At 41.8% G+C, this 24,009-nt stretch overlaps 2 protein-coding genes across 4 annotated transcripts in view; one reads left to right on the top strand and one right to left on the bottom strand.

Annotated features, from left to right (window-relative positions):
- The first annotated feature begins 5,174 nt into the window (after positions 1–5,174).
- On the top strand, positions 5,175–22,901 carry LOC129718375 (cytoplasmic FMR1-interacting protein). 3 transcript variants are annotated; one of them, XM_055669110.1, is made up of 8 exons: positions 5,175–5,247; positions 5,731–5,993; positions 6,053–6,967; positions 7,021–7,794; positions 19,487–20,866; positions 20,926–21,164; positions 21,224–21,371; positions 21,430–22,901. In XM_055669110.1, exons 2-8 carry the CDS (start codon positions 5,784–5,786, stop codon positions 21,625–21,627), a joined length of 3,864 nt encoding a protein of 1,287 aa, XP_055525085.1. In that variant the 5' UTR covers positions 5,175–5,247; positions 5,731–5,783; the 3' UTR covers positions 21,628–22,901. The 3 variants fall into 3 exon arrangements, with proteins under 3 accessions (XP_055525085.1, XP_055525087.1, XP_055525086.1); XM_055669112.1 differs by having other exon boundaries at positions 5,202–5,340; XM_055669111.1 differs by lacking the exon at positions 5,175–5,247 and adding an exon at positions 5,254–5,666.
- Positions 22,665–24,009, bottom strand: part of LOC129718376 (cytochrome P450 4c3-like) — a 28,040-nt gene continuing 26,695 nt past the window's right edge. Inside the window, exons 4-5 of the mRNA XM_055669114.1 lie at positions 23,910–23,979; positions 22,665–23,847 (exon numbers count right to left, since the gene is read on the bottom strand). Coding sequence (XP_055525089.1) covers positions 22,911–23,847; positions 23,910–23,979 — 1,007 coding nt within the window. The 3' untranslated portion in view covers positions 22,665–22,910. The remainder of the gene's footprint in view (positions 23,848–23,909; positions 23,980–24,009) is intronic.

Below are 24,009 nucleotides of genomic sequence, written 5' to 3'. Positions count from 1 at the left end.
TCAAATTTTTCAACATCAGACGAGCGGACGTTCTCAGTGACAAATGCTACGCTAGTTTCTAGGAGAACCAATATAACGCCTGGAACTCTGGGTTCATTAACATTCGCTCACATGAACACTCAGTTCTAGCCAAACTGCGGCCATCATCTTAAAAAAAAAAAACACATATGACAATCAGTGCATAAAATGTGCGAGGTAACCAGGTATTATAAAAATAATAATAATAAAATAAAATAAAATAAGGAAAAATCCAAGACGGGTCGGGTACCGGCAATTTCGGGGTATTTTCTTTCGGGTACGGGTCGGGTACGGGTAGATGGAATATTTTTTTCGGGTCGGGTACGGGTTTTTTAAACAAATCCAACTTCGGGTTCGGGTTGGGTACAGGTTTGAAAATTCTCGACGAGTCGGGTATGGGTCGGGTACGAGTAACAAATTTCCCATACCCGACAATCTCTAGTCCACAAAAAAAATGGTTTCATACATGCGAGGAAAGGAGCGAGCTGTTGTTCAAAATGAAATATTGGAAACCAACTCCTCGTTTGTTTCTCCAAGATCAAGTTCGTGATCTGATAAAAAAACAAAGACACCAGTGGCATGGATTCAGGACATCGAGTATCGGATGGCACAGCACGACATCGCATCGGAAGCTAGATTTAGGCTTCGACAAGACAAAGATGTTTTCCAAAGTTTGATGAAACTTTCGCAATCAGCCAACCCCACCATTATGTGTCTTCAATATATGCCATTTAATGTTGTTCTAATTTCGGATGTGAGCGCACGTAACGGCCCTCTAGATTTGCATTTAGATGCAACCGGTACTCAATGGATAACTGTGGTCAAAGGAACTATCTTTTTCTACAGTTTCATTGCTGATATAAAGGTTGACAGCACAGAAAAAAGTGTGAACACATTTCCTTTGGCATGCTTTTTCTCAGAGAACCACCATATGTCAAATTTAGAATTAATGATTATAGCTATAATTCGTTTTTATAGTCCTCACATCACCAGACAAATTACTTCAGTAATTCGTACCGTTACAACCGATTTTTCTTTAACGGAAATCAATGCGGTTGTACAAGCCTTCTATAGACAGTTTGACGGAATATCTTATTCGTTGTCACAATTTGGATATTGTTGGATATCAATTTTTAAGGAAGATAAACCAATAACTTATGTGGTGTTGAAATTATGTAGATCGCATCTTACAAAAAACATTTATTAAGATGTGGACAAATTTTAAAAAAAATGACCCAGATAACATGATTTGCAAGATAACGTTTGCATCCTTGTTCAGTATAAGAGAAGTTGATAAAATTTTTAAAATTTTAGAAACAATTTTCTGTTATTTAATTTCAAATTCACCTTCTCAGAAAACAGACTCGTATATTCTGCTATCAGCAGAGATCGAGTTGAATAATGATCTTATTTTTGGAAAATATGTCGATGCTGAATCTCAACAATATGTTTCGACACAAAAGATACAGCACAGACGCAGTATAAAATGATTCTTGAATCTAGTCCATTCAGGGTTGTTACAGAAACCTTAACTTTGAATCCGCAAAATCCGCGCCACGAGTTTTTGGATCCGCGCCGTGAAAACTAAATCCGCGCCGAGAAAAAAAAAACTAATAAAAACTTATGATTCAACTTGGTAAATTTAATACCATCTTTAAAATTTCATGCTGATATGTATAACTTGTTTGTATTTAGCTTCAAACGCAGGACAGTTGACTTACTGCGGCCATGTTTAGGAATGGTGCTGACCAAAAATGTTGTTTGGAAATTCTTATATACAAATGTAAAATGCCAGTAGCACTGATTTTTTCCCTCGCGATTTTCTCTCGTTGAAAAGAGTATGATTATGACGAGTAAAATTCCTGTGAGACATAAGTTAGACATAAATAGTGAGAATTGAATGACGAGATTTGGAAAGTGATGGATAAACATTTAAACCCGTATATTGTCGGAACATTCAATAAGTAATTAATAAACTTCGTGAGCTGCAAACGATAGCAAGTTTTACTTAAATTTGCAAAGAATCTTGTTGAAAATAATTCAAAAGGATGAGATAGGTTTTAGCTAGAAAAAAGGGTAATTAATACGATTAAGTAGAAGTAACTCACGTATAGCGCCAAACTCGAAATAGTAGAAACAATCGAAAAAGTAGAAAAATCCCTCAACTCGAATTCAGGTCTAACATTCAAACATAAGTTGAATGTCATTAAAAATGTTTTCGGAAAGTCTGAACAACATCCTCTGTAGAAACATGGAATAGTCTCAAGTAAAAGTTTTTTAATGCAGGTTGACCACTCAAAATCAATTTTCGATTTCCCGTTTTTTCCCGGTTTTCCTGATGATAGGTTTTAAATTTTCTCGGTGCTTTATTTTTAAAAAATATGTGAAAAACATCAATTTTACATGTTTATATATATCCTTGCGAGAATAGTGTTATTAAAACTATGAAAAATATTTCTCCTCAAAATTTTTTCTTACTTTAACTGTTTATCGACTTTAACGAGTACCTTCATAGAAACCTTTTTATGGTAAATGTGTTTGAAATTCATAAAACGTTGAGATCTGTCATCTCGAAACTTTTTTTTTTGAAAAGTTTCGATCTTGGGACCAATTGAATGTTTGAGAAATTTTCTAAAATCCGTAAAATAAATTCAACCGACACTCTGAATAGCAAAGCAAAGCCTTGGTGCTACATTCCGATTCGGAACTTGACCTTCTGTTTACTATACACAGACTTCGCAGCCAACCGTTTAGTGTACAGGACAATTGCGGGGCTAGAGCTACGATCCTACTGACCTTAATAGTCTCTCCCGAGTCAAGACTCGAACCTACGACGACTGACTTGTTAGGCCAGCATCGTACCTCGAGACCAGCTCGGGAGGCCTCATACTTAGGCAAGTTTGCAATAGCAACATGATGCAGCAGTATTGCTAGCAAAATTCAATGGTGAGCCCTTCGTCAGATATTCAATCAGTCTGGGTTGAATATCTTTTTTCACAGGCAAAGTTAGCGCCTTGCGGTCTTCAGAAGAGTTTTTCCCAGGAAAATTTCCTATAAATATTATGTATTGATATATTTTTAAGAGCCAATTGGACATCTCTATAGAAAAAGTTTTGAAAAAGTGGGTTTTCCCATATAAAATCGTATGGAAGCTTTAAAAATAGGGCATTTCACCGATCGATCTGAAAAGTTAAACAGTTGTTATAGAACCCATAAGGAACACGAAAAATACATGGGAGCGAGAAAAAAACACCATCTCTTTTTTCCCATATAACCGTGTCCCAGCCTAGTGACCATGTTGAAATGTTCAGAAGAATTTTAATGAATAATCAATGAATTTCAGACGGTTTTCTATACGCCAGCCCTTGACAACTTTTCTCTAATTCTTGTCATTACTGACGTCGATGAGACGCATGTGATTTCAGAACTTGTTAACAAGTAATATATACGGTTAAGGGTATTTCCGAAATCAAAATGACCTAAAATCGACCCTAGAAGTCGTTTTGAAATCCAAGGTAGCAACCTCCGGTTCATGAAAATCAGCCAAAAATGGCCAAATACCACCCAATATGAGTATTTTCGGAGCCAGGATGACATTCATAGGCCGTAAATCGAACACAGTTGCCATTTTCAATCTATTCAGGACCACCACATAACATCCAAAAAGTTATGCTATTAGTGAAGCCCCAGTAGAATTTTTTTGAGGAGGACCATTCGCACGTAAGGATGTTTTATTGTCGAGCACATAACTGTTACGATAAAATTTTGTTTTTGTAGTATCTCAATTATTTATTTTTCTCAATATTTTTAAATGGAAATTCAGACATATTTCTCAAAGTCATGCTTTGACGACTTTTTTCTCTTGTCATTATTCAGATATATCGATTTACAAAAAAACTCCAGTCCTCTTTGAATGTAAGTCTTATCTAGACTTCTTATCTAGATTTAAAAAAAATAGTATTGAAAAATAGCATGCCAACCAAAATGGCAATTTTAAGAAACCATATACAAAATTTTCACCTGCCCGAAAAAACACCTAGTGAAAAATCGGAACCCAAGAGGGGTTGGCTGCATTTTTCGGTTTTCGAAAAATTTTTGGTGTCAGATAGCTTATAAATGCATGATACGTCGAGATCTGGTATAATCTGAAAATAATCATGATTTTTATGATTTTTCGGGTTTCTCAAGGTCTAAAGCCTGTAGTACACTCTTTGTCTAATGGTCAAATATTTGACCTTCTGACATAATGGTCAAATTTATTTGACATCATGGTTGTTGTTTGCCCCGTTTAAAAATTGGAGAGTGACAAACAATTATCTTTGACCAAATTTTTATCTGTCAAAAAGTGCCAAATATTTGACGCTTGGTCAAAGAGTGTAATACAGGCTTAACTTCGTTTTGTGCCACCCAATTTTGAATTCTGAAATTTCACACAGGGTGTTTTTCGGGCAAGTAAACATTTTGTATAGGGTTTTTTGCCTAAATTTTTTGAGTACTTTTTTCTCATACAAGTGATTGGCACCCTACTACACACCCACCATATTTTATAGAACTCTGAAAGGCTGCTGCCAGCCCATCAGTCGATATCCTGAATTTTAGGTAATTGAAAGCAAGGTTGCAAGGCTTTCCGCAAAATCCGCGCCATGGAGTAGTAAAAACGCGCCAAATCCGCAAAAAACGCAAAATCCGCAAAAAACGCGAAATCCGCGCCGACTGTAACAGCCCTGTAACTGCAAAGTTGTTGCAGTTATCGGTCTTGCAGTTAAAAAGCGTTGCAGTTAAAAGTCTTGCAGTTGTCGAACCGCGACTGTATTTAATTATTCTAAACTATTCCATGATAAACGTTTATTAGCTGTCTTCGTAATACAGCGAATGTAATTGTAGGCAAATGAAAAAAATTGTCAAGCAAAAAACATTTTTTTGCTGAAACTTGTTGATAATTTTGTTCAATATATCTTCTTATGTTTGTCAATTAATGAACATAGCGAATTTCTTTATTTCACACACTCATTCTGGATAACCCAAAACTGAGTCAAAACCTAATCAGTTTAGCGAAACCGTATGTACTTAAAATTGAGCAAAACACATGTGAACTCTTTGCTGTTGCAGTGCCCTCTGTTCGCGAGCACGTATCGTACATCTCCCAGCACCGTGCCGGTCTACCGCACTGGTTGTGTTGTTGAAAAATCGTAGAAAAATAATTAAGTGGAGGGCGTAGATTTCAGTCAGGCAAGTTTTCCTCTTTTTTTCCCTGTAAATCATACCATTTCCTTCCGAAATAAGTGTTAAAGTGAAGTTTCGCCGGTAGTGCATCCGGTTGAGGTGAGATTATACGAAAAAGTGTAAAGTTGGACTGGTAAAAGCGATTGAAAAATCTTCCCATCTGACGTCCGTCGATTGGTTTGTCATCCATTTTTCTTCGTGTTCGGCCGCTGAGTTGTGTTTCCTCCCTCTCTTTCCTCTTCGCTACGCGATTGCTCCCTCAAACAGATGTAAACAAACCCACAGTCTGGTAAATGGGAAGTAAAGGCTTGCCACAGTCAGCCGGTTTGTTTTCATTTCTTTGCGATTTTGTTTTGTGAAGCCCATCTTGCGTATGGATTCGCTGTTTGCATAAATTATTTAGGTCGTTTAGCTCTGATTACAAAGTAGACGCGCTAGTCAGTTGGAATGGATATTTTTTGTGCTCATTGGAATGTTTTACCATCGCAGGTATCGCAGTGGAACAGTTTAACAGTGAAGCCCTAGCTCAGTAGCTAAGCGAGATGGCTCAGGAGAAGATTACCCTGGCCGATGCTCTTTCCAACGTGGAAGTGTTGGACGAGTTGCCCCTGCCGGATGAGCAGCCCTGCATCGAAGCCCAACCGTGTTCGGTGGTTTATCAGGCCAATTTTGATACGAACTTTGAGGATCGTAACGGGTTTGTCACCGGGATTGCCAAATACATTGAGGAAGCTACCACGCATGCGAATTTGGTAAGACTAGTGACTAATTATAAATGACTTTTTAATAAAAACTGGTTGTGAAATTTCAGAATCAACTGCTAGTTGAAGGCCAGAAGCATGCCGTCATGCTGTACACGTGGCGTTGCTGTTCACGTGCAATTCCACAGCCGAAATCTAACGAGCAGCCGAATCGAGTTGAAATCTACGAGAAAACTGTTGAAGTCCTCGCTCCGGAGGTGAACAAACTTTTGAACTTTATGTATTTCCAACGCAAAGCGATTGAAGCATTTTCCGGTGAGGTGAAACGTCTTTGTCATGCCGAAAAGCGAAAAGATTTTGTCTCCGAAGCTTATCTACTGACGTTGGGTAAATTTATCAACATGTTTGCCGTGCTGGATGAGCTAAAGAACATGAAGTCGAGCGTGAAGAATGATTACAGTACCTATCGACGGGCAGCGCAGTTTCTGAAAGTTATGAGCGATTCACACACGCTGCAGGAATCGCAGAACTTGTCGATGTTTTTGGCTACGCAAAATAAGATTCGAGATACCGTCAAAGATACACTGGAGAAAATTACCGGCTACGAGGATCTGCTCTCAGATGTGGTCAACATTTGCGTTCACATGTACGAGTCGAAGATGTACATGACACCCGAAGAGAAGCACATGTTGGTTAAAGTGATGGGCTTTGGACTGTTTCTGATGGATTCGGAAATTTGCAACATTAATAAGTTGGACCAGAAGAAGAAACTCCGGCTGGATAGGATTGATAGAATCTTCAAAAACTTGGAAGTAGTGCCACTTTTTGGTGACATGCAAATTGCACCGTTCAATTACATCAAGCGGAGCAAGCATTTCGACCCGAGCAAGTGGCCGCTGTCGAGCTCGCAGGCCATCAGTCCGCAGGCTGATTTGATGGTACATTTGCCTACGATTCGGGAGGATCATGTGAAGTACATCTCGGAACTGTCGCGCTATAGCAATGAAGTGACGACCACTTATAAGGTAGGCTTTGTAGTATAAATGTTTGCAATACTTAATTTATAATTTGATTTTAGGATAATGCTACTGATAGTGAAAATAGAGCGACAGCTGATCTCGCTCTACGTGGATTGCAACTGCTTGCCGAGTGGACCTCGGTTGTCACCGAATTGTACTCGTGGAAGCTGTTGCATCCAACCGATCACCATCAGAATAAAGAATGTCCTGTGGAAGCGGAAGAGTACGAGCGTGCCACACGATATAACTACTCAGATGACGAGAAATTCGCTCTAATCGAGGTGATCGCTATGATTAAGGGACTTCAGGTGTTGATGGCTCGAATCGAAACAGTTTTGTGTGAAGCGATTCGTCGTAGCATTTACTCGGAACTGCAAGATTTCGTGCAACTGATGTTACGTGAACCACTGCGAAAGGCGGTGAAAAACAAAAAGGATCTTATTCGATCGATTATTACGGCCGTACGGGAAACTTCAGCCGACTGGCAGAAAGGTACGGAACCGTCGAACGATCCGGCTATCAAAGGCAAAAAGGATCCGGACGGTGGTTTTTTGATAAACGTGCCACGGTTGAACGTTGGACCGTCATCCACGCAGCTGTACATGGTACGAACGATGCTGGAGTCGTTGATTGCCGATAAATCCGGTGGTAAGAGAACCCTGCGCAAGGATATCGACGGAGCTTGCCTGGTGCAAATCGATGCGTTCCACAAGATGTCGTTTTACTGGACCTATTTGCTGAGCTTCAGCGAAACGCTGCAGAAGTGCTGCGATTTGTCCCAGCTGTGGTATAGGGAGTTCTACCTGGAAATGACGATGGGACGCAAAGTTAATGTGAGTATTATATATTATATTTTGATCAATTTGTGAACTTTTACTACGGAAGTCGACTGAAACTTGGCTTGATTTTTCGGAACAGCTAAGTCAAAACTTTCAAGCAGTCGACTCCAATACTGTGACTCTCGACTCGTCATATGTGATAGGGTCCTAAGACTTCAAATCTGGCGAAGGAGAGTTCTTCCGTTAAGATTTTAGGTTATTTTTCAAAACGTTATAAATTTTGAAATGCGTTGAGGAAACAAACTTTACGGAACTGCAAGTATTTTAATCACAGTAGTAATCATGTGAACGGATTAATTTTTTTTTGTTATTCCTCTGTTACCAGTAATCAAGATTGGTTTATTATATTTTGGTCACAGCAACGTGTAAAGATTTTTTCCATCACTTGCGGCTGGAGTAGGTGAACACGGTAAGGTCGTGGCGGGCACAGTGGCCGGTCTTTCGACGACGTGGAAAACAGGTGATAAAAAAACTCGTGTAGCAATTCAGTGCTGCTAGAGGAGAATCAATTTGCAGTTCATGCAAAAAAAAAACAGCACCACACGATAAATGTGTGACACCCAATGGAGGAAGGATCTCTACACAAAGTTGGACCTGAGATAAGGTGATCCTTGCCCTGCGAGGTTTGTCGAGGTTCTTTAACGCGCTTACTCCTGCCGTCGAAACGCGTACAGACGATGCCTTAACGTTGAACTTAATCTGGGAAAAAATACTGGACTACCGTTACCGTGCCTAATTCTGCGCAGTTCCTAATTTGCGCGATTTTTGTTATACTTATGTTTTATTGTATTTTTTGTAACTATGAGCATAATATTTTATTATTCTTAAATAGAATAATTGATTCTGTGTCAGTGGTCACAATAATATCAAGAATACATGCGAATATAGAAAAAAAAATCTGAATTGTCAATACGATCAACGTCGCAAACACCTTTGTTCGTAGTAACGAAAAGACAACGGCAGGAAATAGTTTTATTCATTTCCTCTTAAAACGAGTGCAACGATTTAAACAAACATCGTAGTTGGTAATAAAAGTTAGTATTAGTCATGATTTAGGTAAAATGAAATATTAGCTTACGCTAAGTAGCGCATAGTACTGAAAAAGTGCAAAAAAATAATGCGGAGATTTACGCACCAAATTTGTTGTTTGTGTTCCTAACTATGCGCAGTTTCACAGAGATGAATTCTGGCAAAATTAGGCGAAGGAACATGCAATATGACAAGAACAAAATGCTTGCGAATGTGGACAAGGTAAGAAGAGGCTTTTCCATACGCCGAGCCGCAAGGAAATATGGGATTCTCGAGAGCACACTTCGTGCAAAGTTTTCAGCTGGTGTTTAGTTGAACTCTGCGACGCGTTCCGGGAGGCCAAAAGCGTTCACAACGCAAGAGGAAGGCCGGGTTGTCGATTGGATTATTCAGATAGCGAGAGCTGGATTTCGGGTGGATTCTCAGAGGTTAAAGACATCTGTGGTACATTACCTTAAATCGATTGGGCGACCTAGTTTCGTTGGAACCCGTCTGCCGGCAGAAATCGTCAATAGTACTCCGGATGGTTGGTCTATTGAGAAAAATGTATCGGTGGCATGAGATTTTTTATGAATATTTAAAAAATGTTCTCCACCCATGGCCACTGTGATACAAGGTAGCTCTTCCCATTTTACTTTTCATAGATGGCCATAAATCGCACGTTTCTCTTCAGACCACTGAGTTTTGCAAGGTGAAAAGTAGCCCGTGAAAAGAAAAAGCAGGTAGTACAAGAGAAGCGCCATAAACAAACATTAACGAAGGCTTCAAATGATGGAAAAACTTCTACAGAAAATGTTTAAATTACTTTCTTTTAAAATAAACAATTTTGTTAAAACAATCAATGTTATTTTTTTGCTGCGCAGAATTAGGAACAAAACTGCGCAGAATTAGGAACATGCTCAAGCAAGTGCGCAGAATTAGGCACCAAACATAAATGCAAAATTTTTTTCTCATACTGTTGTTTTTGGCTGTACATGTGTCTAGCTTTTTTTTGTTCTGTATGGCACCTTCACGGTAGGTAAGTAAGCAAAACTGAAGCGCGACCTAAGGAACAGTACTGAAGGCAGCAGAACGAGAACAGATCGTGTGCCATCACTGTAAAACAGCCTAGCCACAATTACGGGCCTGCAAACAACTTCAAAAGAACAAATTGGATCAAAGAAATAAAAAGCAAAAACCGCCCCAAACGGCGGCAACAGCAAAACGAATGAATCATTGATTTCAGTGCAAGTTCGCACATGAAATCCAACAAGGACTTCTTTGGGGACATCGAACCATGACGGGCGTGTAGTGACAATCGCTGATACTGACGAAAATATGTGAGCGATTCTGGAAGCATGAATCAAATCTCATGTCCTCTCGGAAGGCGAAATTGTTTGTTGACGGAAAGTGTAGAAATGGCAACGTGATCGTCGTTGAAACCTTAACAAGCTCGAGCAGGATGCACTGGAAATCTACATGAAGATGAAGCTTGTCACTGAGATGCCGATGGTGGATTGCGGAGTACGTGATGGTTGTAAATGCTGTGTCTAAAATAAGTAGGCTCGGACTCCCTTCCTCAAGATAACCGAAAACCGAAAAAAGATCACTGCAACGTTAGACCTCATTCTCTCGGACGTGTTTGTACCATTGGAGATACTCTCGATGAGTAGATTTCGTTGACGTGAATCCGAAGTCGCTAACCGGATCTTGAAGTACTGAAATTACGTTTATACTGGAAATGAAAATTTTGTTTCCTCTGACGAATTTTCGCGGGGTGAAGCCCCACGAAATCTAAACGATCCAACAAAAAGGGGTGCTGTAACAAAGATTGCACAAATTTAGAAATGTGGTCGTAGTAGCTGAATTAAGTATCTTTAAAGGATAGTCAAAATAAGAAGGATAGGCAAAATTTTGATCAACTTTGAAATGCTGTAACTTTGATAAATATTGTTCGATTTGCATGGTTCGAACACCATTTAACTGTTAACACCATTTAATGTGTGGACCATCCGTCGACCTCGCGGGATGATTCCTGAGCTCCAAAAGGATGTGAAGACTAAAGGCGCTACCTACAAGACGGTAACCGAGCAGGTCTTAGGGAAAGAGATGCCTATTCAGGCACTCACCTTGGAAATAACACTCCGGTTTGAAAACCTGGATGAAATTAGCGCGAGGTGCGACGTTGCACAAGTCCTCAAAGCGAAGTGCGGGGTGAAAGTGTCTACTGAGTCAATCCGCCTCCAGAAGAGTTCAGCGCTTCAGGTGATTTCGGGAGGACATAAGTCCTAGACCTGCAAGGAGCCCAACAGGAACCAGTTGTGCAGGCGTTGCGGTGGCACAGGCTATAAAGCGAAGAATTGCGGGGAGTCTCAAGTGCATGGTATGTTCCGGAAAACGGGACGCCAAACACTTTATGGGAGAGGCCCCAGGTGCCCAGTCAGCAAGCCGGCTGTGAAATCACGGGCGTAAGAGTGACAACTGAACCTGAACTGCTACGCGGTTCAGCAGCTGCTATACCCAGCAGCCACTGAGTCGTTGTTGGACATCGCTCTCGAAAACGGTTACTGGGTTGCGGATAAGTCTGGTATGGCTGGTATATGGATGACGAGGAGGTTTCCGGTTCAGGAGGTTGTTTCAACCTCTAAGGAAGGTTACGCGGTTGCCAAGGAAAACGCAGTTGCAATGCTCCACCACGTTGGTCTTCTAAAAGGTTCACCCAGTTGGTCGACCTGTTATAGATGGTGATAACGGGCCTAACGGTGTTAGTGGTGCCGAACGGGTGACTTCAACGCTTGGGCTCTACGAACCAGAGAGCTTTGGTGGAGCTCAACCCATACCTTGAAACGTTGTGACCAAATATACGTACAGCAAGAATGGTGCGGAGTCGATCATCGACGTGACGTTTTCCTGCCCAGGACTGACCACGAACTGAAGGGTAGACGATGGCTACACCAATAACGACCACCAATCGGTTTGCTCTAGTGTAGACAGCAACGCGAGGCGGCAACTGACGGAAAGAGCCAACAGTCTGACCGTTCACGGGAGGAAGACGTCGCATTTCAATGCCGAGGTATTAGAAGAGGCAAGGGAAAGGACGCGATGGGAGTAATTAGCTCCGCCCGACTGCCGATCAACTAGTTATCATAGGTTGTCCGACTTTTCCTAGAAAACCATTCCTCAGAAAATAAAGTGTCGAAGGATTTTCCCCAGAATGAACCATTCTCCAGAATGCCAAATCCCAGAATATACTAGTAACCAGAACTCTAAACCCCTGATAGTACTAGTTACCAGAAAACCGTTTCCCAGAATGCACCAATGCCCAGAAAACTATTCTCCAGCATCACCGTAACCGGAAAAAAACATTAGTAGGGTAAGATGGGTCACGGGGCAAGATGGGTCAGTGCCGTTTTTGAGCGTAAAATAAGTTTTTTTTTCGTGATGACACTAATTTTGCATGGTGCTTAACGTATTTTTGACTACGTATCACGTGTTCATTGTTCATATTTGCATATTGCTTGTTTTTAATAAATAAAATATTTTTTCGCTAAGTTACTTAGGCGATTTACACTTTTGAAAAAAACGTGTTCTTTCGTCGTACGCTATATAATTTGAAGTAAACCTTTATTGCAGAAGCAGTTTTGCTCATGATGTACTAAATAATATGCTTTTGAGCATAAATAAATGTAAAATAAACATGAATATTGCAATCGTGGCCTAAATTAATGATTGGGGCAGTATAGGTCACCCAAGACAAGGCAGTATAGTTTTGTCAACATTTCAGTTTTAAGGCTAGATTCGACGCAAATGGTGTTGTCACTTTGAAAAAACATTCATTGCTTCAATAAGTCGACAGTTCTTCAAAATGCTTCGAAGTTCTTCAAAATGCTACAAAAAGTAATCGCCGAGGAAAATTTAATCCCTTCGGCGGTATAATATGGACGAGATGACCCAATATTTTTGTTATCTATGAAGAGAAGGCATTTTTCTTGCTATCCATAAAAAGTTCGTTGAGATTTAATCATAATTTTGTTCTGTTTGAGAGGGTGACCCATCTTACCTCACCAAATGACCCATCTTGCCCCGCCTTTTTTACAGTGCAATAAAAAACAACCTTTTCTAAAAATTCTGTAAAAGCGAACCAACACTTGATTTTTGTTATTTTTTAGCGTAATTTTATAAAATATGCATAACATCAATATAATCATCTGAAAAGTAGACCAAAAGTAACTTCAGTTACGAGATATTGAAAATTTGGCTTATTTGACCCATTTTGCCCCACCTTACCCTATTCAGTTATTATATTGTTAACATTCTAAATTATTTGACATTTTTAATTAACACTTGCGTACTAGAGCCGAAAATATGAAAATTCTTTTACCTGCCATTCCGCAAGATCTAAACCGAATTTGATCGAACCTTTTTCAAAGGATCACAAATTTATCATAGTTTTTGGGACAGTAGGGGACATGTCCCGGATTTATCAAGGGGAAAGGTGGGGTAAGTACCCTTCCAGAGACACAGGCTAAACTAAAAACGGTAGCGAAACCTTGCTTCAACATATCATGCTTTAAGTTTTTGCAAAACAACACTATTAACGATTGGTATTTCGCCACTTTGTTTTAATTCGATAGACCCGCGACCCGGCAGCCCCGTAGCCCGAGTCATCACAGTCTTCAGAGCCAATCCTTATCCCGAAGTTACGGATTTAATTTCCCGACTTCCCTTACCCACATTGATCTATCGACTAGAGACCCTACACCTTGGAGACCTGCTGCGGATTCGGTACAAGCTGTTGAGACTTTGCGTACCCTAGTCTTCGATTTTCAAGGTCTACTACCATGCTCTACTAGCCTGTCCAACCATATCTCTCTATGAAAGACTTCCATGGCTAGTATGACTGTTAAACAGAAAAGAAAACTCTTCCGATATCTCTTGTTGGTTTCTCGAAGGAAAGGATTCATGTTGCCATGATTACAAAGGCGCTACCGTTTCCGGTGTGCACGCCAATGCAAACGTATACTCAACAGGTTCCGGAATTGTAACCGGGTTCCCTTTCGCTCGTTTAATATATACTAGTGGATGTTGCATCGACCCAGGAAAACGAGCGAACCTCTACAGAGGTAATTTCTGCGGGGGGGCTGCCCCCCATGTGAACTAGATTAACCGAATTAAGATGAGAAGGGGTATTTTAGATTTTTGGTCAAGGAGCCTCAGAAATCAATTCGCTACTGTGTTTTTGTGGTCGACTTGTGATGTTCATTCAGCCAAAAACGATTACTGAAAGTTCTCTGATTTTATGACTATGGCCTGGTGTCAAGCGCTTACTTATTTACTCCATGAAAGAACAAATGTATTAGTTGACAATAAGTTGATTCAAATGACAGAATCGTTATACATTTCAGATATACAAAAACTCAATTTTAACAGATTTTCCATGTTAAAAAAATAATGCATATTTCTTCGTTTTAGGATAACAGTTTTCTGGAAAACGGTATTTTCTGGTAAATAGTTTTTTGGGCATTGGTTCATTCCGGATAATAACTTTCTGGGGATTAGTACTTTATGGGTAGCAGTTTTCTGGTGATTGGTACATTGTGGGATTTTGTTTTCTGGGGAAAAAGCTTCGGCGTTTTATTTTCTGGGGAATAGTTTTCGAGGAATTGTTATACAATCGTTATCATATCATCGCCATATCATTCTTGAAACATAGCTTTACCATAGCCAGCAACAGATATCGCAACAAGCGTTTTCAGTAGCACACCGATTACCGTTTCACAAATTGAACAAGCACTGACCAATGTGCCACCAGAATTTATAAATATGGACATTTTGAGCGTAAGCGAACAGCTCGTTGTTTCCGCCACCAGTAGAGTAAAATCATCCTTTTCGCCTGGCCCTGGTGTAATTCCTACGGCTGTTATGAAAAAATGTTCCGATGTTATAGCTGCCCCGTTGACCTGGCTCTTCAATTTATCCTTCCATCAACAGTGTTTCTCCATTGCTTGGAAACAATCTTGCATGTTTCCGGTTTTCAAGAAGGGAGATAAATCCAACGTAGTAAATTATAGAGGAATAACCTCTCTATGCGCGGAATCAAAATTTTTTGAGACGATTGTAAACGAAACGTTATCTGCTGCCTGCCGAATTTATATAAGTACGGCGCAACATGGATTTTTTTCGCGGGCGTACCGTAGAAACCAATCTCGTAAGTTTCGTTTCGCATTACTTCAGGAATGTTAGCGCTAAAGCCCAAGTAGATACGATATACACTGATTTAAAAGCCGCTTCCGATACTGTGAACCATGCCATCCTTTTAAGTAAATTAGAAAAAATAGGCTGTACTCAAAGATTTTGCAAATGGCTGTAATTCTATCTAATAGACAGGCAACTTTTTGTGAAAATCGGTGATTCTAACTCTGATGAATTTACGAACCTATCAGGTGTACCACAGGGTAGTAATTTGGGCCCATTGTTGTTTTCAATATATGTTAACGATGCAGCGATTATTCTCAATCGAGGCGGGAAATTGTTTTTCGCTGATGATCTAAAAATATATTTGACTTTCCGCCGAATAGGGGACTGTAGAGAATTGCAAAGGCTGCTTGATCTGTTCCATGACTGGTGTACGCGAAACCAATTGATGCTGTGCGTCGATTAATGTTTCGTAATAAGTTACCATCGTACCCAAAATGCAATCTATTTTGAATATAATATAGCTGGCGTCAAACTAAGCAGAGTTAAGCAGGTTAAAGATCTAGGAGTGACGCCCGATGTAAAACTGACTTTCAAGCTGCATATATATATTGTTGAAAAAGCTAATCGCCAGCTCGGATTTATTTTTAAAATAGCTAATCAGTTTGATGATCCCCTGTGCTTTAAAGCACTGTACTGTGCATTGGTTCGTTCAAACCTAGAGTTTGCCAGTGTTGTTTGGTGCCCGTATCAAGCATTTTGGATGGACAGAATAGAGAGCGTTCAGCGATAATTTGTCCGCTATGCTCTACGGAACCTTTCTTGGAACGATCCTCAAAATCTGCTTTCCTATGAAGACCGTTGTCGACTGCTTGGAATGAAAACTTTGGAACAACGAAGAAGTGTGTCACAAGCTGTATTCATGGCAAAACTAATCACAGCCGAATTTTATGCTTCAGATCTTCTGTCTGAAATAGGATTTTATGCACCATCCAGAGTTTTACGATCGAGATCCATGCTCCAGGTTGAATTTCAGTCAACGCAATGCTGCCCATTCTCCAATTTCTTCAATGATTCGTCAATTCAACCGCTATTCTGATCAGTTCGATTTTAACGAAGCTCCCATTCTATATCGCCGCAGAATTGAAAGCAATATGTAAAAACTATCGTAACTATGTTATTGTGAATTATGTTATTGTGAATCATGTTATTGTGAATTATGTTATTGTGAATTATGTTGTTGTAAAATGTAGTGTAATGCTATTGTAGTTGTTAAAAGATGATGGGGTTTTTACGCACATTTGAGGAGGGTATTAAAGACCACCTCCAATGAGCCCACCCACACACTCTTTACATTTTATTTAGATCGTGAATGATCAGATAAAGAATTGAAATAAATAAATAAATAAATAAATAAATAAATCATGCCTAGGACCCGCTAACTTAGCAATGGTAAGTCACCGGTTTACTGGTGGCTGACGCGATAGCAGACCTTTTCAGAGCAAATCGGAGGATTGAGTGCCGCGCAGCATTCGGTTCTGCAAGATCGGCGCTAAAGAGTGCGATTAAGGCAAGCAAGAGAGCCTGATTTGATAGGCTATGCGCGAGTGCCAATACGAACCCGGTGGGTAACGCCTACAGGATCGTAATGATCAAAACCAAAGGCGCGCTGGCGCCGGCAGAGCGATCAGCAATGATACTGGAGCGTATCATCGTGGGACTCTTTGCACGCCACGAGCCAAGTCTCTGGCCTTCGGCAGTCGAGTCTCACGTTCGACGTTCCAGTATCCCAGACACAGACCAGGGATGGTCGGTCAACCTGCCGAACATCCAATCCGTGAACGACAACAGCCATGTGAAGGTTTAAAAGGGTGGCTAGCATGGCACCGGGACCGGATGGAGTCTATCCTGGCAATCAGGCTGACGACCCCGCGCTGTTCCGGGCAGTCATGCAGTGCCTGGATGATTGCCTCTTCCCGGAGAGGTGGTAGCGGCAGTGACTGGTCTTATTGCCAAAGGCTGGGAAAGCACCAAGGGACCCGGCATATAGGCATATATGTCTGCTGGACACTGCGGGCAAGGTGCTTGAAAGAATTATCCTCAACAGAATGCTGAAGTACACGGAGGGTAGAAACGGTCTGGCAAGTATTCAGTTCAGGTTCCAGAAGGATGGGTCCACGCTGGAGAAAACTGGTGCTAGTGCATCATAAAACGGAAATCACGGTTGAGAGCAACCTTGAATCGGAGCAACAGGCGGTTGTCAGAGTCGGAGACTACACCATCACCTCAAAACGATCTCTGAAGCTTTTGTGGGATACGGTCGACGATAAGCTTACTTCCGGGAGTCACGTCGACTATGCATGTAGGAGGGCCCCATCGATAGTTCAGCGGTGTATGGCAGTAAACGAAAACTTCTTGCCAGCGTGGTTTCGTCCATAATTAGGTACGGTGGACTAGTGTGGTCCAGAGCTATAAGCTCATGCGCCTCATGCGCCTCAAGGTTGCGAGTGCGCACCGTACAGTGCCATACGATGCAATCTGTGTCCTGTTAGGCATGATGCCGTACAGTGCCATACGATGCAATCTGTGTCCTGTTAGGCATGATGCCTATCAGCATCGCCATTAAGGAGAACAGAGAATGCTTCGTCCAACGTGACACAAGGGGCATATAAGGAACCGAAAGGTCATCTCCGATGTCCTGATGGTAGAGAGAATGGTCCAATTCCAATTTCAGTGTAGATGGATGCACCGATTTATTCTGAAGATATCCGGTTGGGTCGGGAGGCATCATGGTGAAGTGAACTACAACCTGACACAAATCCCGTTAGGCCATGGTTGCTTCAGGCGATATTTGCATAGGCTCGAATATGCGGAATCTCCCATGTGTCCCGAGTGCGTGGATGCGGAAGAGACTGCTGAGCACGTCTCTGTATGCCCACGTATTGTAGGTGCGAGGAGCGACATGTAGGCAGTGAGCGGGCCACTCCGGACAACCTAGCCCGGACAATGTGCCTGTACTGCCGTGATATGATATGATTGTGACGTAGATCCAAGTGATCAGTTTTTCAGTACGGCCCAAAAACGAAAGAATTTCTCGTCACTTTAGTATGGAAATGTGTGCCAACGTCACTTTGTTTTTTTGATTTTATGCAACGTACGGATAAGTTACAACGAAAAGGAAGATATCGATAGATAGGTATTCGAATAATGAACAAATTGGTATGAAAAACTCATATTCGGGAAAATGGCACTTACGTCACTTTGTCATCTCACGGCAGTGTAGTGCGGTTTGTCCTGGAGCTGCAACGTGTGTGGTGGGTTAACCACCAACACTTCAGTGATAGCTGATTGCCAGTCTCCAGGTTAACTAGGAGGTAATAAAAGTAGAGAGGGTGTGTCAAGCACAAAAGCCACTCCCCGACGTAATACTTGACCGTCGTCCCGGGAAGATTAGGGCCGGATTAGGGCCGGATTAGGGCATCACTCTCCTAGTTTCATTCCCGAACCCTGAGTTCTTTTCTCAGGTGTCGTTAAACAGATTTCCTTGCCATATTTAAAAAAAAAAAAAATAAAATGACGCAGTAGAGAGCGCAGTTTTTTTTACTCTTGATCTTCTAGAGCAGTGGTTCCCAACCGAGGGTCGGCGGCCGGTTGGAAGACGTACAGTACAATACGAGACAAACAAACACAGCTCCGCATTACAAAACTTGTATCTGAAACTTTTAGAGAGGCTGCTCTTTGTGTTTTGTAAAGGAGGTTGCGGAGATCTTTACAGTTAGCAAAAGGTGTCACGAAAAGGGCTGGGAACCACTGTTTCCAGAGGTTGAAAAGTTTGGCTAACTAAAAATTAAGAAAGCTTCTAGAAGTTACGCGGACCAACTCCCCAGCGAGCTTTTAATATACGGCAAAGAAGTGCTGGCTTGAGCGGTACGTTGAGTGATTGCCTTGGGCGGAGGAATGAGAACTGGAGAAATAGATGGAAGGTATCGTGTGGCTTATCTACGACAGACGACAAACTATAGGGCAACAAATACCAGGCAATCACTCTTCTAAATGAACGCCGCGAATTCAATATGTCCACATATCATCCTTTAATCGACTTGAAATCGGTATACAAAGGTGAATATTGGCAATTTGCAGTAGGCTAAAAATATCGTTAAACGACAGCCCGGTAAACATGGTTCTTGTACCAATCCATTTGAATCTCGATGGCGAGGTTATAGCAGCGTGCAAAAATGATAATTTTTTTGTGCCAAAGCATGAAAAATATCAGAGAAAATAATGATATATTTTAAGGAATATTAGGAAAAATCAGGCGAATTGGTTTTGAAAACTTTTTCGCCACCCTGCGAATAATTTGGAGCCGAAGTTATGTGAGATCTTGAAGGTTAAATTAGATTTATCAGAGATAAAGTTTTTTAATTTTTCAATTGAACTTTTTAATAATAAAATCATCTTATGTTTTATTCCAATTTCATCACAGAAATGCACCGTTCGCCACCAGCACAACGAAGAATGCAACGACCTGATCACGATGGAGAAGCGCATCCAGTTTCCGATCGAGATGTCAATGCCGTGGATTCTGACGGATCACATCCTCCGTACCAAGGAGCCATCGATGATGGAGTACGTCCTGTACCCGCTGGATTTGTACAACGATTCCGCGCTGTACGCGTTGACCATCTTCCGCAAGCAGTTTCTGTACGACGAAGTGGAAGCCGAAGTCAATCTGTGCTTCGATCAGTTCGTGTATAAGCTGAGTGAGCAGGTGTTTGCGCACTACAAACAGCTGGCGGGCAGTATCTATCTGGACAAGCGCTTCCGGGTGGAATGCGAGGTGCTGGGTTTTAACTTCCAGTCCCATCCAAAAAATAATCGCTACGAAACGCTGCTGAAGCAAAGACACGTTCAGCTGCTGGGCAGGTCAATTGATTTGAACAAGCTTATCACCCAGCGCATCAATGCGGATATGCAGAAAAGCTTGGAGCTTGCCATCTGTCGCTTCGAAGCTAGCGATATTACTGGCGTGGTTGAGTTGGAGGCACTTTTGGCGGTTAACAAACTGTGCCACAAGCTGTTGTCTAGATTCTTGGCTTTGGACGATTTTGACGCAATGTTAAAGGAAGCTAATCATAACGTTTTAGCGCCATACGGGCGCGTTACTCTGCACGTTTTCGTAGAATTGAATTACGATTTTCTCTCTAACTATTGCTATAACGCTGCAACGAATCGATTCGTTCGGAACAAACTGCAGATTCCGTTCTCGGGGGCCATCACCCGGGAGAAAGCTCCGGTCATGTCTCACTATTATTTGTGGGGTTCGAAACCGTTGAATGCTGCATTTTCCACACAGTACGGCCAGTACACGGGATTCGTTGGTTCGCCGCACTTCCACGCCATCTGTCGGCTGCTTGGATATCAAGGAATTGCCGTCGTGATGGACATAATTTTGAAGGATATTGTGAAGCCACTGATTCAAGGAAATTTGCTTCAATTCACCAAAACTCTGATGTCCGCAATGCCAAAATCTTGCAAACTGCCACGTTGCGACTATGGATCACCCGGTGTGCTTAGTTACTATCAGGCGCATCTGGTTGATATCGTTCAGTACCCGGATGCGAAAACTGAACTGTTTCAGCTGTTCCGTGAGATGGGAAATTCACTGCTGTTCTGTTTGCTGATCGAGCAAGCTCTCTCGCAGGAGGAGGTGTGTGATTTGCTGCATGCAGCACCCTTCCAGAATATTCTGCCTCGTCCGTATTGCAAGGAGGGCGAGAAACCGGAAACCAAACAGAAACGGCTCGAGGCAAAGTATGCTTCGCTGCAAATCGTGCCGAACATTGAGAAGCTGGGAACGGCTAAGGTAAGCAGTTTGAAAATTTTGTATTCGATACATATTGAAAGTTTCGTTTCGATTGACAGCAAACCATGATTGCACGCGAAGGAGACTTGCTGACTCGTGAACGGCTCTGTTGTGGTTTGAGCATATTCGAGGTTATTCTTGGACGAGTGAAATCCTTCCTGGATGATCCGGTTTGGGCTGGTCCTCCACCTGTGAATGGAGTAATGCACATCGATGAGTGTTCGGAATTCCATCGACTTTGGTCGGCGTTGCAGTTTGTGTACTGTATCCCGGTGGCAGGCACCGAGTACACTGTTGAGTGAGTGTTTTTGAATGCGTGAGGTGACTATAAAATGGATAATGAACTGGTATTTTTAGGGAACTTTTTGGCGAAGGACTGCATTGGGCGGGATGTGCAATCATTGTTCTGCTAAATCAACAGCGAAAGTTTGAGGCGCTCGATTTTTGCTACCATATTTTGCGTGTTCAACGGGTCGACGGAAAGGATGACACCGTGAAGGGCATTGTAAGTTTCGAGTCAGTTCTAACGAACTAAAGTTTAACCTTTGTTTTCTGTTTTATAGAACCTCAAACGCATGGTGGACCGCATCCGTCGCTTCCAGGTGCTAAACTCACAGATCTTTGCGATACTGAACAAGTACCTCAAGAGTAACGATGTTGAAGGCTCGAACGTGGAACATGTACGCTGCTTTCCACCGCCACCGCATCCCACGGTGGTCCCTTCGCATTACCACGATCCGAACAAACTGCGTGCGCAGTAAGATTCATCCCGTTTCTCACTCTAACTGTAAGATCAACACCCTTTGCGTATAGTTTCAAGTAACGCCTACAAACAGTAACGTTTTCGCTTCCCACTCAGCGAGTGGGAAGGACATTTATTTTGTTTATATTTTAGTTGTAATTTTAAAGATATTTATTTTCATATAGTTATTCCATGTTTGGATTTATATATCAAATTAATCAAAGATATATGTTAATTCGCTGCCGCAAGGACAAAATCATTTCGAATGGTAATTACAAACAATTTAGAATAGTGACCACGCTTTTTGAAAGTGTGTGTGTCGATTGCATTTTTGCAATATATTAGATAAGGTGGAACTATTGTAACGCTCAGCTCGTTCCGATAAGTGTTATAAGTGCAGTGAATTTACGCCTCACTTATGGTTTACTGTGGCCTCCTCATGGTCGTAATATTGCAGCGAATAATTTTTAGTTGAGGTGGAAACAATTTAGTGTGGCTTACGTATAAGTGAAGCAGTATTCAGTTTCTTTAAGAATACAGTTCAAGAAATAGTGCAGGAACGTAGAATAGATCGGGGAATGTTTAACTCAGTCAGCAAAACAAATCTTCTTTGAACAATCTACTCAAACTAGTTGCGTTCCCAAGTTTTGGATGGTATTGACGTTTTACTGCATTTGACGATTCGGAAAATACGCATTATTTTAATTTTAATTTGCTTATCAAGCTGGTAGGTTTTCAGAAATGCGCGTGGAATAGTTTTCATTTGTCACTCGATTCAAGCAAATTGAAGCTGGGTTGGATCTTCCACGTCGAGGATCAAGATCTATGACTTCATTGTACTGTACTGAAAACTCGATCATTGAGATAAGAATCGGTTTCGGATTTCCAAAATTGTCTACGTCGAAATACTCCAAATGAGCGTTAGGCCACACCGATTAGTGTTCGCCGTCAACTGTAGGGTCTAATTAAGAACTCCTGATTTACAAGTAACGGAATCCAACAATAAAAACAATAAACAAGATAACACCAAGAACATGTGAAAATAAGTACCACAACTTTACAATTCAAATACATTTATTGGCTTTCGGTACAAAAAAAAAAACGCATTACTGCATGTTTACGTATCCAGGACTGCAGCACGAAGCTCTAATAAGTAAAAATTCCTGTGTACCAAAGCGCTGAGTTTGTATCAGAAATAATGACATTTAAAATCATTCAACATAATTCATACACCACAATTTCATCCAATAAACCTAGGAAATACGCTACTGGAGATATGATACAAAAAATAAACCTAAACCTCTACTCTCGCCGTCTAATCCGTATCCGTAAGCCATCCTTCGGTCGAAGGATCAGCTCGCCCAGCAGGGTGAGATCTTCGCGTCGGTCGATCGCCTCGATGCGGTACTTGCGCAGTACGGCCGAGATGATTGATTTCTCCTCCAGCACAGCGAACTTCTGCCCGATGCAGTTCCGGGGGCCGGCACTGAATGGGATGTACGCGTACGGGTGCCGACCGTGGCAGTTCTCCGGCAGGAAGTGGTCCGGGTTGAACTTATCCGGATTGGGGAACACCTCCGGGTTTCGGTGCAGCTGGTAGACCACAATCATCGCTGTCGTTCCGGCAGGGATAGTGTAGTTGTCGATCTGGACGTCTTCGATTAGCTTCCGGGCAATCAATGGCACGCTGGGGTACAGCCGGAGACCCTCCTTGATGCAGCATTCGAGGTACTTCATTTCGTTGAGCTCGTTCATGGTGGGAAACCGCTCCCGATCACCGCCCATGATTTGGTCTATTTCTTCCACGATGCGATCCTGAATGGTTGGTTCTGCGCCCAGCAGCAGCAGGATCCAGGAAATCGCTGCCGAGGTTGTGTCGTGACCTTCGAACATGAATGTGTCTACCTCTTCGCGGATATCTTCGTTCGAGAGGACCGTTCCGTCCTGGGATGCCTCGATCAGCAGGTCTAGGAAAGCTAGTCGCTTCTTGCGACCAAACTCCTCTGGGTTATTGTTGCCATCGACAGTTGCTGCTTGCTCTGTGATACCTTCCTTAGAATTATTGTTGACACTCTTCTGTCTGCGGATTTCCTCTTTGCGTTCGCGGATCACCCGATTCGAAAACTCGTGTAAAATAGATAGACATCGCTGATGGTTTCGGTAGTCCTCCGTACGCTTGAATATGATGTCCGGTTGAAGCCATATTTTTTGCTGACGGTTCTGGACAATGCTGCCAATTCTGCGAAAAAAAAGTAATCAAAGAATTAACGCTACGCTTAGTTCGTCTATTTTATAGCTTACTGATAAACTGCTTTGACGTAATCCGAATCAGAGTTAAGTTGAGCGTTCACCAGCCGTCCCATGGCAGTTTCTGAAAGTCATTAGAAACGATCAGTTTCCA

Source organism: Wyeomyia smithii, chromosome 1 (assembly GCF_029784165.1).
Source record: "Wyeomyia smithii strain HCP4-BCI-WySm-NY-G18 chromosome 1, ASM2978416v1, whole genome shotgun sequence".
Classification (NCBI taxonomy): Eukaryota; Metazoa; Arthropoda; class Insecta; order Diptera; family Culicidae; genus Wyeomyia; species Wyeomyia smithii.
The sequence above is the reverse complement of the archived record's forward strand: the minus strand, read 5'-3'. Positions and strand labels throughout refer to the sequence as shown.